At 39.5% G+C, this 17,980-nt stretch overlaps 1 protein-coding gene and 1 long non-coding RNA gene across 3 annotated transcripts in view; one reads left to right on the plus strand and one right to left on the minus strand.

The window, feature by feature from the left end:
- The window catches only part of LOC145542362 (uncharacterized), a 144,224-nt gene extending 129,099 nt beyond the window's left edge, over nt 1-15,125 (plus strand). The window contains exons 3-4 of one of the 2 annotated variants that reach the window (XR_014079808.1): nt 6,866-6,999; nt 9,327-9,851. Coding sequence is in view for 1 of the 2 variants with exons in the window: in XM_081581037.1 (XP_081437163.1) it covers nt 11,638-12,870 (1,233 nt within the window). In the remaining variant the exon portion in view is untranslated. Of the gene's footprint in view, nt 1-6,865; nt 7,000-9,326 lie in introns of both variants that reach the window. The other variant, XM_081581037.1, reaches the window with a different exon arrangement.
- The window catches only part of LOC145542363 (uncharacterized), a 248,547-nt gene that overhangs the window by 7,908 nt on the left and 222,659 nt on the right, over nt 1-17,980 (minus strand). The window lies entirely within an intron of this gene.

A 17,980-nucleotide genomic window follows, 5' to 3' on the forward strand; every position in this document is an offset into this window, starting at 1 on the left:
GAGAGAATAGCATTGAAACGTGTATGTTACCATACGTGAAATAGATGACCAGTCCAAGTTCGATGCATGAAACAGGGCACTCAAAGCTGCTGCCCTGGGATGACCCAGAGGGATGGGATGGGGAGGGAAGGTGGGAGGGGGTTCAGGATGGGGGGACACATGTACACCCATGGATGATTCATGTCAGTGTATGGCAAAAACCACCACAATAATATAAAGTAATAAGCCTCCAATTAAAATAAATTAGTAATTTAAAAAAAGCGCTGGTCAACAACTGACTCAGGAATAAATTCCTTAAGATTTAACAGATACAGGAAGCCTCTGAAGTGGGCCAAGGAGGGCAAAAGATCTGGGTGGGAACTGTGTTCTCCTCAATGGCAACACTCCCAACAAGAATAATAAGGGCATAGGAGACATGCTCCTTTGTGAAATAAATTAGGTATTTGCTGCTGCTGCTGCTGCTAAGTCACTTCAGTCATGTCCGACTCTGTGCGACCCCATAGACGGCAGCCCACCAGGCTCCGCCGTCCCTGGGATTCTCCAGGCAAGAACACTGGAGTGGGTTGCCATTTCCTTCTCCAGTGCATGAAAGGGAAAAGTGAAAGTGAAGTCGCTCAGTCGTGTCCGACTCTTAGCGACCTCATGGAATGTAGCCTACCAGGCTCTCTGTCCATGAGATTTTCCAGGCAAGAGTAGTGGAGTGGGGTGCCATTGCCTTCTCCAATTAGGTGTTTACCTACCTCTCATTTGGTTCTCTATGAAACAGAGAACCTATGTCTATTATTTTCCTGTATCATCAATTATCCTTTGATAAAAAATTGAAGTTTCTGAAAATATGAAGTTTTGAAATGGCTCTGTGCCTGGGAAAATGAAATCTTTAGTATTAAAGTGAGCATGGAATAGACAGAAATACTTACCTGATGATTATATGGAATGTGGGCTAATTGACAGAGTACATTGTAGAATAAAAGAATTATTTGATTGTGATATCTAAATATGCTGGATAGGTAATGCAAAAAGAATGAACTTCTGGACTAGTTGGTATAAGTGCAAACAAGATGAGAAAGAGTAAAACAAAGGAGAAAATAAAAATCACAAATTATAGTAGTTGTGCAATCTGAAGGACTCAGCCACTGTTTGCATCAATACCAAGTCAACACCTCTTTAAGGTACAAAGAATCTCCACTGTGAGCATGACTATGTGCTGACACAGAAGCCTATCCCATAGCCTACATATATATAAGTGATAGCAAAGACAAAACAATTAAGACAAACGTTTCAGCACATCAAGGTTAATAAAGCACGAGGTCTCATAAAGCTCAGCCACTTATTCTCAAGAGCTCTCAAGATAGTCTACATTTAACTGTATTTTTACTTTAATTGGGCTTCCCTAGTAGTTCAGTTGGTAAAGAATCTGCCTGCAATGCAGGAGACCCCAGTTTAATTCCTGAGTCAGGAAGATTCCCTGGAGAATGGATGGCTACCCACTCCAGTCTCCTTGGGTTTCCCTGGCGGCTCAGCTGGTAAAGATTCCACCTGTAATGCGGGAGACATAGGTTCAGTCCCTGGGTTGGGAAGATCCCCTGGAGAAGGGAACAGCTACCCATCCCAGTGTTCTGGCCTGGAGAATTCCATGAACTGCATAGTCCATGGGGTTGCAGAGTCAGACATGACTGAGTTCACTTCACTTACTTTAACTGGATTCAAACAGTTTATATATTTGCAACTCTGTTCAATTAAAATCATATGCAGAATATAACAACTAAAACTAGTAAAAAAAAAAAAAAAAGTGAGAGGTACGATTGGTGGCCCGAGGTCCCACCTACTACCAACCTTTTATTCTTGCCTTCCTTGGATGCTAGGTACCCAGGAAAGTTCTGTGGAATCTCTATGGTTCTGAGGAGTCATGTGACTGAAATGCTTAAAAAGGCATTTCAATCATATAGACTGGAAATATTTTCTGTGCAAATTAGACCTACTGTTTGTTTACTCTCAGATCCCTGACAAAAAGACAAGACTTGACAAATGTTAACACCTAGTTAACACGGCAGCCTCAACAAATCTGCTATCCCGGCTCTACTCCTCACACTGCTTAAGTGATGGTCAATCACCAACATCATCGTTATCCAAAAAAGACCAAAAAAAGAAAAATCCACAGAGTAACATTAATGTCAACACACTTCAAAGAAGAAAGTTGAAATCTGTAGGCTCCAGGAAAATGAATTGATTTGTGCCACAAAACCCCAGAAAAGCCAGGGAACTAGAGACACCAGGTTCTGAGCATAGGAGTCAAAAGAGGGGCTATAAACAAGAAGATTTGAGTTAAGCAGCTATTAACTTTCAATTATCTTTTTTTCAATTAACTTTCAACTACCCCTCAATTATCTTTCCAGGAAATAGAAGATTTAATTTCTAGTAAGGTCTCAGACTCAAAGACAAATTTTGTAAAGAAAAGTAACAGAAGAAGTACTTGGGGGATTGGAGATAAAGTGGGAGATTGGGATTGACATACGCACACTATCGACACTATATATAACATAGATGGCTAATGAGAACCTGCTGTATAGCACAGGGAACACTCCTCAGTGCTCTGTGGGGACCTAAAAGGGAGGGCAATCCAAAAAAGAGATGATATATGTATACATATAGCTGATTCACCTTGCTGTACAGTGGCAATGGCAACCCACTCCAGTACTCTTGCCCGGAAAATCCCATGGATGGAGGAGTCTGGTAGGCTGCAGTCCATGGGGTCGTGAAGAGTTGGACACGACTGGGCGACTTCACTTTCACTTTCATGCATTGGAGAAGGAAATGGCAACCCACTCCAGTGTTCTTGCCTGGAGAATCCCAGGGACGGGTGGGCTGCCGTCTATGGGATCGCACAGAGTCGGACACGACTGAAGTGACTTAGCAGCAGCAGCTAACACAACACTGTAAAGAAACTATATTCCAATGAAAGTTAATTCAATAAAAAAGAAAGCTGGACTTTCTTTTAGCCCTCTTTCAATGAAAGTTAATTCAATAAAAAAGAAAGCTGGACTTTCTTTTAGCCCTCTTTCTCTATTTAGCTTTCAGAACCCTGGAAATGGGTGACTGTTCGCAGGTCAGAGGCAACAGTAAATGCTAAGATGGCGGCTCGGCACCACTCCTTGGAGGGTAGCCAATCTAGAACGCAAGAAAGAGCAGAGGGCTACTGGAAAGGTTTCTCCAGGAAGCACGCTTCTCCTTACTAGCTTTACAGTACTTAAAAGAATTGTGTATTGGTGCTAGCATGACAATAATAAATGGTAGTGAAACATAAAGAATACTCAGTGCTTGATTACAATTCAAGTGGAGAGCAACAAACACAGCTTTTGAAACATAGACTTCTAAAAATAATTTCTTCTTGCTCTTTGAAAAAATAGTTACCTTCTCAATTGTATCTTGCCTAAATTAATAAAAAATCATCCACTGTTTTTAATGATTACTTTGGGAGGAGAGAAGTGATATGAAATCTTACAAGGAAAGTCAGGACTAGCAATAGACATTGCTGCTGTTATGGATTTATGGATACTTTGTGCATACATACTCAGTTGCTTAGTTGTGTCCCACTCTTTGCGAATCCAGGGACTGTAGCCTGCTAGCCTCCTCTGTCCATGGGATTCTGCAGGCAAGAATACTGGAGTGGATTGCCATGTCCTCCTCCAGGGGATCTTCCTGACCTAGAGACTGAACTCGTGTCGGGTGGATTCTTTACTACTGTTCCACCAGGGAAGCCCCCACAGATAAGCCAGATCATCTTCACCATTCAAATATAATTCCTTTGATCATATATTGCCCAAATTTAATTTCTGGACACATTATACCCTTTTAGAGTATACTGTTTAAAAAAAGGAAAACAAGAAAGCTTCAAATCACTTTTTCTTCATAAACAAAATCTGCCCCCTTTAAAGTCTAGAGTCATTACTAACTTTCTGGCATAACCTTCTATAAAAATTTCCAACTGGAAATGCATTTTGCGTGATAACAGGTTGAAGTCATGAATCACTTGGTAACTCATTAGAGTGATGAGCATCAAAGCATCCCTCAGGAATTCAGGGGAAAGGTAGTTAAGCAATTAATGAAGTTATTTAAAATCCTGATATGGTTGAGGCTGCTTTGAAGACTGCTAGGGATTAATATTTATTTAATAGATTGTCAGTTTCCCTGCCAAAGAAAGAAATGTGACAGAAGTCACCCTAGTCTAAATGCAAAAAAGGTAGCCCATTTGAAGGATATTTTATGTCTGTGGTTGACACCATTATAGTCTGTACCATTATATCACCATACAAAAATCATCATTCTCAAGCTGAAATGAACATTGCTGTTGTTTTCGATTAGAAGAATTGGCTCTAAATCCAGCAATTCTCTGCAGTGATTTATATTTTAGAAGCTGCTATTTTGCACCAGGAGGGAACGTGTCAGAGTATAACCGCTCTCTGATGAGATATAAGGTATTAAAATTGATATGAGATGACAAAATGGGAGAATACCAATGTAGGGTAAAGTTTTCACTTGAGAATGGTCTCTGTTATGGCTTCATTCGTGAGACTCTCTGCTAATCTTTATGGTTGATTCAGAACCTAGTTTTTCTCATGGAAATGTATAGAATGTGAGCCTGATGTTATGTAATTAGCTCTCATCTCTTGCATAAAGTACTAAAAATACAATAGGTGCTAGAAAGATCTCATCTGTAAAAATATATGATGACTGAGTTTATTGACAGAATAAAAAGCTCCCAAAGACATTTTAGGATTTTCTTAATTGTATCAAGATTTATTTTAATATGTGATAACCTCACTTACTTTTATCACTAACTTGTTTAAAGAGTAGTTACAGATTTCAACCTGAAGTCCAGAACTATGATTTCATAAAAAAATCATTATTTTGACCATCTTATTTAATTTTTAAACTACCTTTATCCCTGAAAACAGAGGCCTCTAAAATCTCTATTTTGGTTTTCTTTTGCTCACCCATGAAGCACCTGAAATAGGGCTACTGTTAGGAGATAAAATTATACGAGTTTAAATTTTGTAGAGCAAGAACTGCTTGCTCTTCATTTTCATACCCTTTATACAATACTAGACACCTGAATTCATGAATAAAGTTCTGTAAGTGTTAAAATTTAAGGTAACATTATTATTATTATTGGGGCTTTCCTAGCAGCTCAGACTGCAAAGAACCTGCCTGCAGTGCAGGAGACCTGAGTTCAATCCCTGGGACAGAAAGGTCCCCTGGGGAAGGGCATAGCAACCCACTCCAGTATTCTTGCCTGGAGAAGTCCATGGACAGAGGAGCCTGGTGGGCTACAGTCCATAGGGTTGCAAAGAGTTGGACACGACTGAACAACTAACACTATTATCATACACAATTATTAAAAAGCAATAATTAAAGCTCTTAGATTTGATTTCTATATCTAGGTCTTAAAGAAAATGTCTTGTAGGACTGGGATGCTCTGTAGACCCTACTTCCAGGATGCCTTTTTACTCAAAGTGCTCATGCTTGCCCTCAAGGACTGGTTTTCTATTCTCTAGTCTCTGACAGAATGAAGTTGCAACCACAGGATCGTTAACTGTGTCATCCTACCTCCGACTTGAACATCCCTTTGTTCCAAGCAAAACAAATAAAAAATAAAAATGAAATCATCACCTGCTAACTTTGTAACAATGGCATGGTGGTGGCCACGGTGAAGTAGAATGGTAAGGTTGGAGAAGGGAGAATAGAATGCTTTTTTCATCAAAGACATTAGTCAAGTGATTGAGAAGGGAGTGAGACACAGAAACAAAACTTCTGGAAACAGAAGCTAAGCATCAGTAAACCAGCTTGAATGCCTACATAAGGTCAGGATCTTGAAGTGCATGGTTAATGCCCTGTGAAACGTCATATATAATAATTTAAGTCAGACAAATACAGCATGTGAGCAAGGGGTCTTAGTTAAAACTTAATCAAAAGAAAGCATTTCAGTCCATAGCATCAATTTACAGCTTGGCATCTAGGAATAATCTAATGCCCAAATGCCAAAATAATGCCACTGGTTAATAAGTTAGCAACCTATTAGGTTCATCCCACAGCAATCACTTTTCTCACAGGTAACATTAAAAACAGTGAAGATGTGGGTAAGCCTGTGTGTACCATTCCCTTTCCCCTACTTCTCACCTCCTCCTACCCAATCTGCTATTTAACAACAGATTAACCAAGAGCCTCATGCTATTGTCCTTGGAAGGTTGTTTTGTGCTAGAGTAAAAGTCACTATGTGAAAAAATAATAGTATTACTGTATTCGAGAAGTTCTGAGTAGGATCTTCACCGTGAAACAATTCAGAGACCCTCTTCACCTGCCTAGAAATTTGATACTTCTCATCAGTGACTCTACAGGAAATGTTTGAACCTTCCTCCCAGATATTTGAATGTCCAGGTCTTTTGTAGGTGTATTTTCCTCTTGTTTATGGTTATTCCTCCCCGATCATATCAGCAGTGATCTGATATATAACTTAGTCTGCTTTGAAGACCACCTGATATGCTTTCCCCACTCTCATTAGCCATACCTAGTCTCCTCATACAAAGCCAGTGTTTCTACACAACTTTTGTTTCAGCTTGGAATTTTATGTCTGTGACTCCTTTCAGACATTAGACATAATGACTCCGACATTAGAAATGTCGGACATTTTTAATCATGGTTTCTAAACTATTCTCAAGCTTACATGATCTCTTTCCTTCTGTGATTCTAATACTCTTCTGAAGAGCATCTTCGATTCTAGTCTTTCTTCTGCTCCAAACCATCTCTATGAACTCTCAGTACAATCTTTCCAAATTAATCTCTTGGTTGTTTTACTCTTTGCACACCATAGCAGATACAATACGTGATGCTGTTTGTCACACCAGTCATGGAGAAGGACAAGTCCCCAGTCACTAGATTGGAACCACATGGCTGTATTCCAGCACACAGGAATATGAACTGACACAATCATCACATCTGGAGAAGGTACACGACAGCCACTATGCCTTAGCCATCTCTCTTTTCCCTTCCGTGGTGATATGGGAAGCTGTGTCATCAGAGGGCAACACCATCGGATTAAGGGAGTCTGAATATCCAGCTGACTGCAGAGAAGAAAGACATAACTACTTCACAGCAGGTTTTTATGAGCAAGAAATAAATGCTCTTATACCTAGTCATCGTCTTTTCAGGATCTGCCTGTTGTAGAACTTGAGTTACATTCTTAATATTCTCTGAAACCTTTTTTTAATTTAATTTTCAGAAAACAACCTGTTATTTAGACAATTAAGGTTCTTCTTGACCTGCTTCTAACCAAGGGAAGCATGGATCAGATCCCAGACCTTGAGTTTAGTATTATACTTTACATGCAACCTCTCATTCACCTTTATAACAACCTAATGAGGGAAACTGATCTTCTGAGAGGTTAAATAATTTACACCAACTCACAGAACTTACCCCAAAGCCTACACTCTTTGAACTACCTCTAATTTTTCTATCTCTTTGCAAGTTTCTCTCCTGGAGATGTTTGAAAAACATGCTCTGTCACCCAATACACTTGATATTGCTGCACCACCATACATGCTATCTTTAGCTGTGGGTCTAGTTAGGAATAAGGCCTGGATTGCCTGGGAGTGATTGCAAGCACTGAAGAATTTCATTTCCATTGTAAGGGCAGCTATCTTGCCACACTAATTAAAAACTGTAGTGCACCATGGAAAGGGAGGCAGGAGAATGCACCCGTGCTAGTCTGGACAAGAGGTTTTCTGTGGCAGTTCCTGGGGCTACAGCAGGTCTGAAAGCAGCAAATTCTACTGCTCTGTGAAAGGTCATTGAGAGTCAATGCGCTTGAACAAGCCTGGACAAGTTAGGTAGCCCTATGGCTTCCCAGGTGTCTCAGTAGTAAAGAATCCACCTGCAGCACGAGAGCCGCAGGAGATGTGGGTTCAATCCCTGGGTCAGGAAATCCCCTACTAGGAGGAAATGGCAACACACTCCAGTATTCTTGCCTGGAAAACTCAGTGGACAGAGGAGCCTGGCAGGATACAGTCCATGGGGTCACAGAGAATCAGACATGACTGAACACGCATGCAAACATGTGATCATGCTGCATATTTACTTTCTCCCTAAGTCTGGGAGCGACATCAACTGGCCACTGTGGCAACAAACATTAGAAGGCTTCCATCCTGACTTTCAAACTCATCTCATAGTATTTCTATTAATAGCTGGCAGAGCTTGACTGAGAGCTGTAATAATCACAGGGGGCTGTGCGAGCCGTTCTGAAGAACAAGTGTTAGTTCAGAAACAAAGCAGAAGTGAAAGCTCATCAACAGTCCTAGGCAGATTGAGCTTCTAGGGCAGAAATGAGCTTTGTGTTCAAAGACTTATATCAGGTTAAAACATTCTATTTTACTTAAACAGAAAGTCTCTGTTGGTAGCTACACAACTTTGACCAGATGAAGATTTTCTGTGTGTTACTCGGCCTAAGGACATGCAAAAGTTTCCTATTATGATAGTCTTATAACTTGGAAAAATTAGTAACTCCCACCATGCAACTCTTGAAGGATCATGTGCTAATGAAGAAGATGCTCTAATAATTAGGCCTAGAGCCCACTGAATGTAACACCTTCCAATTAGCACTCCCCAGCATGAATACTGCCATTATCATTAAACAACAAAGACAAAAATGGGTATCAATCCACACAATAGAAAATAATTGATGAAGTTGGAGGGGGTGATTATTTGTGATTACTTTACAGTCATGCACAGAAAGTAGGAGAACCACAGCTAGTGGTTAATCTCTGGCTACCTCTTTGAAGATAATGAAATTGGCTTCCTACTGATGATTATTCATTAACAATTAATTCTTTCTCAGTGATCTGCCTCATTTTCAGCTTCTCACTACAAACATGCAATGGAATAATTACAAGTGGAAATGAAAAAGCAATTAGTGGCAGATAATGCCAACATCTGATTAAAAAACAGTAGAACAGATTAGCAGTTCCGTAACTGCAAGTCTGCTGCCTTCAGTGGGGAGGTGTAAGTCACCCAGTTATACTGCACTTCAAGCTGTGCTTTCTCTTTTATTGCTTCCCCTCCATCATGGTCTGCCACATTAAATGCTCCCTTTTATTCTAGGGGGCATTAGCTTGTTGTAAATACTTTCTGCAGATTAAGTAGCTTTTGGGATGATTTGTGATCCTACATGCTGAAATTCTAAAAGGCACTGTCTCATGATACGATGCTAAAATCCATATCTGTATGCCATTCTTTGGGGATCACAGAAAATACTGTGTATTTCTTTACTTTTGTTTCAGCTTAACTCTTGTTAATAAATGTTTCCAGAAGAAGAAGAGTACTACTAAATCAAAAACAAGCACCTTCTTTAAGCACCCATGGATGCCTTGGTCTTACAGGTTGGTTTCTCACCTTGCAATAATGTGGGCTACGTACTGACAGTGGATTTTCACTTATCATTTACTAAGGAGTAAGATAGTTCTGGCTGCTGTATAAATAATCCCTCAATAAAAGGCTTATAATTTCACTGTTCTCAGTGACCCAACTGGTGTGTCAGCACTTCATATGACATAGAACTACATAGGGAGTGTCAGAACCAACAATTCATAAGGCAAACAAAATGCAATTCTCTTTTAAATAACTTGGCAGATGCTTTAATATGAAGATCTAATAAGATCTTGTCACTGAATTTGACACAGTAGGAGTGTAGACCATAGCTGTTTTAGGAAAACAGATTTTGGAAAAAAAAAAAAAGCTATGTATTTATCTATAAAATTATTGGCTGTATATTATTTTACCAGATTCATAAAGATCAAAATAATAAAGAAGTGTACGAAATGTGTGAAATGGAAATAAAGCAAAATTTGATGAGCTGATATTTAGCTGATATGCACCAGTATGATAACTTAAATATCTGTTAAGATTGGTAATTTCTCATTCAGTATGGCTGCTGAAGACTCTGGATATCATCCTTGCATATAATAAAATGCTACTAAGCATCTTCTATTACATTGAACAGTGTAGGGACATTGATATTAATTAGATACAGTATCTGAGCCCTCTACCAGCTCAAAATCTAGTGTGAGAGAAGGACATGTAAAGAAATAAGTGGAGTAAAAGATGATGATTGCTATGTTAGGGGCATTTACAGGATATGAAAGGGAGTTTGACAGGGTACAAGGAGGAGCAATAGTGATTGGAAAGACTTCCTAAGCAGATGATGTTTGAATTAAATCTTGGAAGGTGTTGTTCTTGCAGGGACCAACAGAGCAAAAAGCATTACAAGTGGGGAACATATGAATCAAGGTACAGAGGTAGGAGACAGTCTGGCATGTTAGGAGAACGCTGCTGATTAAATACACAGCCAGACAGCAGGATGTGAGGATGAGACCTGCAAAGAGAGAAGCTGGAAAGATAGGTAGCCTGCTCGTGGAAGGCATATATGCTGTGCTAATGAATTCAAACTTATGAAGTGAAAAACCCTTTAGTTCCTCAGGCAGGTATTTATCAAGATAAAATTTTTATGTCTCATAGAATTCAAAATTCAAAAGTCACATATATTCATGATGGAAAGTTCTCTACAAAGCCTAAGTGTCTTGACTTGAAACATGGCTGTGAATTTCTTAGAGTAACATAAATTAATTCATAAAGACAACAACAATACCTCAGTACTATCTCTTTAGTATCTTTATCCAGAAAACTAAAATTCTGTCACATCAACAGAAAAATCTCTGAAAAGTAGGAATAGAACTATTATGCTTTTAATAAATTAATCACACACTTTGATTTTGTAGCATGCAAAGTCTAACAAGGTCTCACTCACTGGCTATGTGATCTTAATGAAAGTTGTTTACCATCTAATGCCTCGGTTTTCTTACAAGTGGGATGTATCTATTAAGGAGCTTAACTAGAGAACAGGATTAATAAACCACAACCCTCATCTGCTTATGAAGTCTCTTCAACATTAATGTGTCACAAACCTCCTTTAGGAATTAAGTTTAAATATAGCACGGACCACAGCCTTGTCTGTCTCAATGAAACTAAGCCATGCCGTGTGGGGCCACCCAAGATGGATGGGTCATGGTGGAGAGGTCTGACAGAATGTGGTCCACTGGAGAAGGGCATGGCAAACCACTTCAGTATTCTTGCCTTGAGAACCCTGTGAACAGTATGAAAAGGCAAAAAGATAGGACACTGAAAGATGAACTCCCCAGGTCAGTAAGTGCCCAATATGCTACTGGAGATCAGTGGAGAAATAACTCCAGAAAGAATGATGGGATGGAGCCAAAGCAAAAACGATACCCAGCTGTGGATGTGACTGGTGATAGACACAAACTCCGATGCTGTGAAGAGCAGTATTGCATAGGAACCTGGAATGTTAGGTCCATGAATGAAGGCAAATTGGAAGTGGTCAAACAGGAGATGGCAAGAGTGAACGCCGACATTCTAGGCATCAGTGAACTAAGATGGACTGGAATGGGTGAATTTAACTCAGATGACCATTATATCTACTACTGTGGGCAAGAATCCCTTAGAAGAAATGGAGTAGCCATCATGGTCAACAAAAGAGTCTGAAAGGCAGTCCTTGGATGTGATCTCAAAAACGATAGAATGATCTCTGTTCGTTTCCAAGGCAAACCATTCAATATCACAGTAATCCAAGTCTATGTCCCGACCAGTAACGCTGAAGAAGCTGAAGTTGAATGGTTCTATGAAGACTTACAAGACTTTCTAGAACTAACACCCAAAAAAGATGTCCGTTTCATTATAGGTGACAAGAATGCAAAAGTAGGAAGTGAAGAAACACCTGGTGTAACAGGCAAATTTGGCCTTGGAGTACAGAATGAAGCAGGGCAAAAGCTAATAGAGTTTTGCCAAGAGAATGCACTGGTAATAGCAAACACCCTATTCCAACAACACAAAAGAAGACTCTACATGTGGACATCACCAGATGGTCAATATCGAAATGAGATTGATTATATTCTTTGCAGCCAAAGATGGAGAAGCTCTATACAGTCAGCAAAAACAAGACCGGGAGCAGACTGTGGCTCAGATCATGAACTGCTTATTGCCAAATTCAGACTTAAATTGAAGAAAGTAGGGAAAACCACTAGACCATTCAGGTATGACCTAGATCAAATCCCTTATGAGTATACAGTAGAAGTGACAAATAGATTTAAGGGACTAGACCTGATAGACAGAGTGCCTGATGATCTATGGACACAGGTTCGTGACATTCTACAGGAGACAGGGATCAAGACAATCCCCATGGAAAAGAAATGCAAAAAAGCAAAGTGGCTGTCTGAAGAGGCCTTACAGATAGCTGGGAAGAGAAGAGAAGCGAAAAGCAAAGGAGAAAAGGAAAGATATTCCCATCTGAATGCAGAGTTCCAAAGAATAGCAAGGAGAGATAAGAAAGCCTTCCTCAGCGATCTGTGCAAAGAAATAGAGGAAAACAACAGATTAGGAAAGACTAGAGATCTCTCCAAGAAAATTAGAGATAACAAAGGAAAGTTTCATGCAAAGATAGGCTCGATAAAGGACAAAAGTGATATGGACCTAACAGAAGCAGAAGATATTAAGGGGTGGCAAGAATACACAGAAGAACTGTACAAAAAAGATTTTCACGACCCAGATAATCACAATGGTGTGATCACTCACCTAAAACCAGACATCCTGGAATGTGAAGTCAAGTGGGCCTTAGAAAGCATCACTAGGAACAAAGCTAGTGGAGGTGATGGAATTCCAGTTGAGCTACTTCAAATCCTCAAAGGTGATGCTGTGAAAGTGCTGCACTCGATATGCCAGCAAATTTGGAAAACTCAGCAATGGCCACAGGACTAGAAAAGGTCAGTTTTTGTTCCAACCCCAAAGAAAGGTAATGCCAAAGAATGCTCAAACTACCGCACAATTGCACTCATCTCACATGCTAGTAAAGTAGTGCTCCAAATTCTCCAAGCCAGGCTTCAGCAATACGTAAACCGTGAACTTCCAGATGTTCAAGCTGGTTTTAGAAAAGGCAGAGGAACCAGAGATCAAATTGCCAATATCCGCTGGATCATCGAAAAAGCAAGAGAGTTCCAGAAAAACATCTATTTCTGCTTTATTGACTATGCCAAAGCCTTTGACTGTGTGGATCACAATAAACTGTGGAAAATTCTGAAAGAGATGGGAATACCAGACCATCTGATCTGTCTCTTGAGAAACCTGTATGCAGGTCAGGAAGCAACAGTTAGAACTGGACATGGAACAACAGACTGGTTCCAAATAGGAAAAGGAGTACGTCAAGGCTATATATTGTCATCCGGCTTATTTAACTTATATGCAGAGTACATCATGAGAAACGCTGGGCTGGAAGAAGCACAAGCTGGAATCAAGATTGCCAGGAGAAATATCAATAACCTCAGATATGTGGATGATACCACACTTATGGCAGAAAGTGAAGAAGAACTAAAGAGCCTTTCATGAAAGTGAAAGAGGAGAGTGATAAAGTTGGCTTAAAGCTCAACATTCAGAAAACTAAGATCATGGCATCTGGTCCCATCACTTCATGGGAAATAGATTGGGAAACACTGTCAGACTTTATTTTGGGGGGCTCCAAAATCACTGCTGATGGTGATTGCAGCCATGAAATTAAAAGACTCTTACTCCTTGGAAGGAAGGTTATGACCAACCTAGATAGCATATTTAAAAGCAGAGACATTACTTTGCCAACAAAAGTCCGTCTAGTCAAGGCTATGGTTTTTCCAGTGGTCATGTATGGATGTGAGAGTTGGACGGTGAAGAAAGCTGAGCACCACAGAATTGATGCTTTTGAACTGTGGTGTTGGAGAAGACTCTTGAGAGTCTCTTGGACTGCAAGGAGATCCAATCAATCCATCCTAAAAGAGATCAATCCTGGGTGGTCATTGGAAGGACTGATGTTGAAGCTGAAACTCCAATACTTTGGCCACCTCATGCGAAGAGTTGACTCATTTGAAAAGACCCTAATGCTGGGAAGGATTGGGGGCAGGAGGAGAAGGGGACGACAGAAGATGAGATGGTTGGATGGCATCACCAACTCGATGGACATTGGTTTGGGTAGACTCCGGGAGTTGGTGATGGACAGAGAGGCCTGGTGTGCTGCAATTCATGGGGTCGCAAAGAGTCAGACACGACTGAGCGACTGAACTGAACTGAATAGCAAAGACAGAAACAAACAGAATAAAACATCAATACTCTTCTTAAGAGAATGATGTATTGTGGGTGAAAATAAAGAAATACATTTTCATAAACTCTACTAAGTACTCACAGGCATACCTTGATTTGGAGAGGTGAGAGGTGAGGTGAGGGCAGGCCATGGGAGAGACAGGGGCCAACAACACTGAAGAACCTTGCCCTATTGTGGATCAACAGCATTCTTAAGCCCCCCATTGGGGCTGGAAGGAGAGAAATGCATAACCTTATCAAACTCTAAGTCAGGGGCATTATGTACTGGAAAGGGTCCAGTTCATACTAGGAAGCTCTTTATGAATCATAAAGTAGCCTCTTATCTGGAGTACTAAAGATTATCAAGAAAGACAGGCTCTGAAATAAATGATGACCAACCTCTACTTAAAGACGAGTTTTCTGTTACAATATCAATATCAATCATAGCTGGCTGCCACACACACATACCCCTTCCTACCCTCACACACACACTTATACAAGAGATCCAATTTTTTTCTTTTTTTCTTCTTCTTTTTTTTTAACCAATTTTCTTTTGCTCAGAGCTTACACTTCTCATCTTTAATTTACACTGGTCCCTCAAGTGGTTTTAAAGTTCACATCTGTGCTGATGAGTTTCAAATTTGTATCTGCAGTTCTGACCTCTACCCTGAACTTGATTTGTGAATCCCCTTGCCAACTCAAGCAGCTTCATTTGATATCTAATAAGCATCTCATAGCATCACGTTTTAAACTCAACTCCTGATTCCAGTTCCTCCGCACCTCTGCCCTTTTCCAAGTTTTCTACATCAGAAAATGACAACAAAAACCCAGAACTTGTGCTGGATTCTTCTCTTTATCTTATTTTCTAAATCTAATCCATCAACACGTTCATGCATACTTCAGTCACATCCGACCCTTTGTGACTCTATGGACTGTAACCTGCCAGACTCCTCTGCCTGTGGCATTTCCCAGGTAAGGATACTGGAGCCCATTGCCATGCCCTCCTTCAAGAGATCTTCCTGACCCAGGGATCAAATCTGCTTCTCTTGGGTCTCCTGCATCAGCAAGTGTGTTCTTTACCACTAGGACCACCTGGGAAGCCAAATCCATCAACATATTGTTTAATTTACCTTGAAAGAGTATCAAAAATCTGACCACATTTGGTCATTTCTACTGCTACCCCCTCTTACAGGCCTCTGCCTATCATCCAAACCTCCGCAACAGGCTTCTACCTAGTCTTCCTGTTCCACTCTTACCTACCCCCCCCAATGACAGAAGAATCCTTAAAAATACAATCTTAATGCTTCCCTATTCAAAACTCTCAGATGGCTTTGCATCTCAAAGTAAAATCCAAGCTCTGTGACCTCTAAGCCTACTGGTGATTGGGCCCTAGACACAATCTCATTTCTTCCCACTCATTCTTGATTCTCTCAGGGCTCTCTTTGTTGAGGGGACAAGAGACTACGTTGGTTCAGGGAGGACAGTCAAGAGTTCAGTTGTAGAGATACTGATTTTTATGTACTTGTGACATGTCCTAGAATCAAGAAGGCAGTTTCAACATGGATCTGGAGTCCAAGCAGGAGGTCTGGAACTAGAGATATACATTTGCAAGTCATCTGCGCATAGTGTCATTTGGAACTCTTGGCGTGGATGTCCTAGAAAGAGTAGATAAGGAACCAAGAACCACAGCATATCAAGGTCTGATAGAGGACTATAACTTTATAAAAAAGACAGATAAGCAGCCCCCAAGAGGAAAGAGGAAAATTGGGAGAGCGATTTGGTAGAAGCCCAGGAGGTGAGAAACAGGAAGAGCTGCTGGTACCAACAATTATCTTTCAAGAAGTTTCATAGTGAGGAAAGGAGAGGATGCAGTTACAGGGAGAGATGTGCAGTCATGGAAGAAAGATTCTTTTTATCAGTGAGATATGAACTGGCTTAAAAGCAGATAAGAATTATACATTTGAGGGGAGAGTGATAATAAGTAAAAATATTTTAAAGGGGGAAGGAAATAAAAGCATCACAAGTCTGAGAAGGTGGGATGCCATGATATCAGAAACACAGCTGATTAATTTTTGAAACCAATAACTTAGAAAATAAACACAGAGTTTTTCAAGAAGTATTTAACAGTAGATGTCTAAATGCAAATCTTATACATTCAAATTACAGGAGAAAAATAAATGAAAGAAATCTTAGATAATACAGCTAAAGGAAAATAAAACAAACAAACAAAAAACACTGAGAAGCAAAAAATTAAAAGATGAAACTAAAGTAAAAGAGAAAGAAAGAGTGGGAGGGAGAGTCAGCCTAAAAAATGACAAGATGAATAGGATAAATCTATTACTGAAATAAAGAGATTTCCAACATTTGGTCAAAAAAATGAAAATCTATATGCTACATACAAAATATCTATAGGCAATACACATAATGAAGCTCAGTGAATAAAAGGAAAATGTTAGAAAATATTACTATTTATTTATTTATTCACTTAGCAGTTCAACTTGCTTTAAAGACAACTAAAGCCTAATATGACAGTATAATTGCTGTAATCATAAAATGCTGAATAATTTAGTATCAAAGTATCTATGAAGTAAAACTAAAGAAAAAAAAACAGAACTGTAATGGGAAACTTTAGCTCACAGGTTTTTTTAAAGAACATCAGATACAAATGATTAAGGTTATAGAGGACATGAATGATATCATTCCTAAAGTTTGTTTAACAGTTATAGCATGAGTTCTATACCTTATAAGGAGGGAGTCTCCATTTTTCAACTGTCTCTGAAAAAGTTACCAAAAAATCATCATATGTAATAATAACCTCAAAACAACCAATACAAGTATAACAGACCAACATAAGCCATTTTCATTGATCATAGTGCAATAAAATTTCATAAGTAACTTTAGGTCAGCACACTTTTAGAAAGAGCCATTTGCAGAATGTATTTTAACAGAATATGTCATGGTTGTGAAACTGGATTTACTTACTTACCAGTCATTTTCCCTGGACAAGTGTTTATGGAGATATTTATCAAGAGACTATTTCATAATTTTCAGAATATTTGCAGTTACTTCTTTTATTGAATGTTTATAAGGTTATTCAGATTAATATAATAATTTAGCTTACTCCAACTAGTAGTTATGTACAGGCGTGAGAGTTAGACCAAAAAGAAGGCTGAGTGCCAAAGAACTGATGCTTTCGAACTGTGGTGCTGGAGAATACTCTTAAGAGTCCTGGGACTGCAAGAAGATCAAAGTAGACAATCCTCAAGGAAATCAACCCTGAATTTTCATTGGAAGGACTGATGCTGAAGCTGAAGCTCCAATACTTTGGCCACCTGATGTGAACAGCCAACACATTGGAAAAGACCCTAATTCTGAGAAAGATTGAAGGCAAAGGGAGAAAGGGCAGCAGAGGATGAGATGGTTGGATGGCATCACTGACTCAACAGATATGGATTTGAGCAAATTCTGGAAAAATGTGAAAGACAAAGGATCCTGGTGTGCTGCAGTCTATGGGGTCACAAAGAGGTGGACACGACTTAGCAACTGAACAGCAATGACAACTCCAACCAAAGTATGTGTCCCACAGATTCAAATCTGCAACTGTCACACTCATTATTGATTTCATGTGGAATAATAATAGAATTTTGTTTACCTTGAAAGAATAAATTTAGTCTATTCAAAGGAGAGAAAATATATCACTGCCGTGCTGATCTTCCAATCTAAATTATGCATATGTTCCTACTCACTGTGTAGATCTTATCATGAA

This window comes from Giraffa tippelskirchi, chromosome 3 (genome assembly GCF_054371585.1).
Source record: "Giraffa tippelskirchi isolate mGirTip1 chromosome 3, T2T-mGirTip1v1.2.pri, whole genome shotgun sequence".
In the NCBI taxonomy this organism is placed as follows: domain Eukaryota; kingdom Metazoa; phylum Chordata; class Mammalia; order Artiodactyla; family Giraffidae; genus Giraffa; species Giraffa tippelskirchi.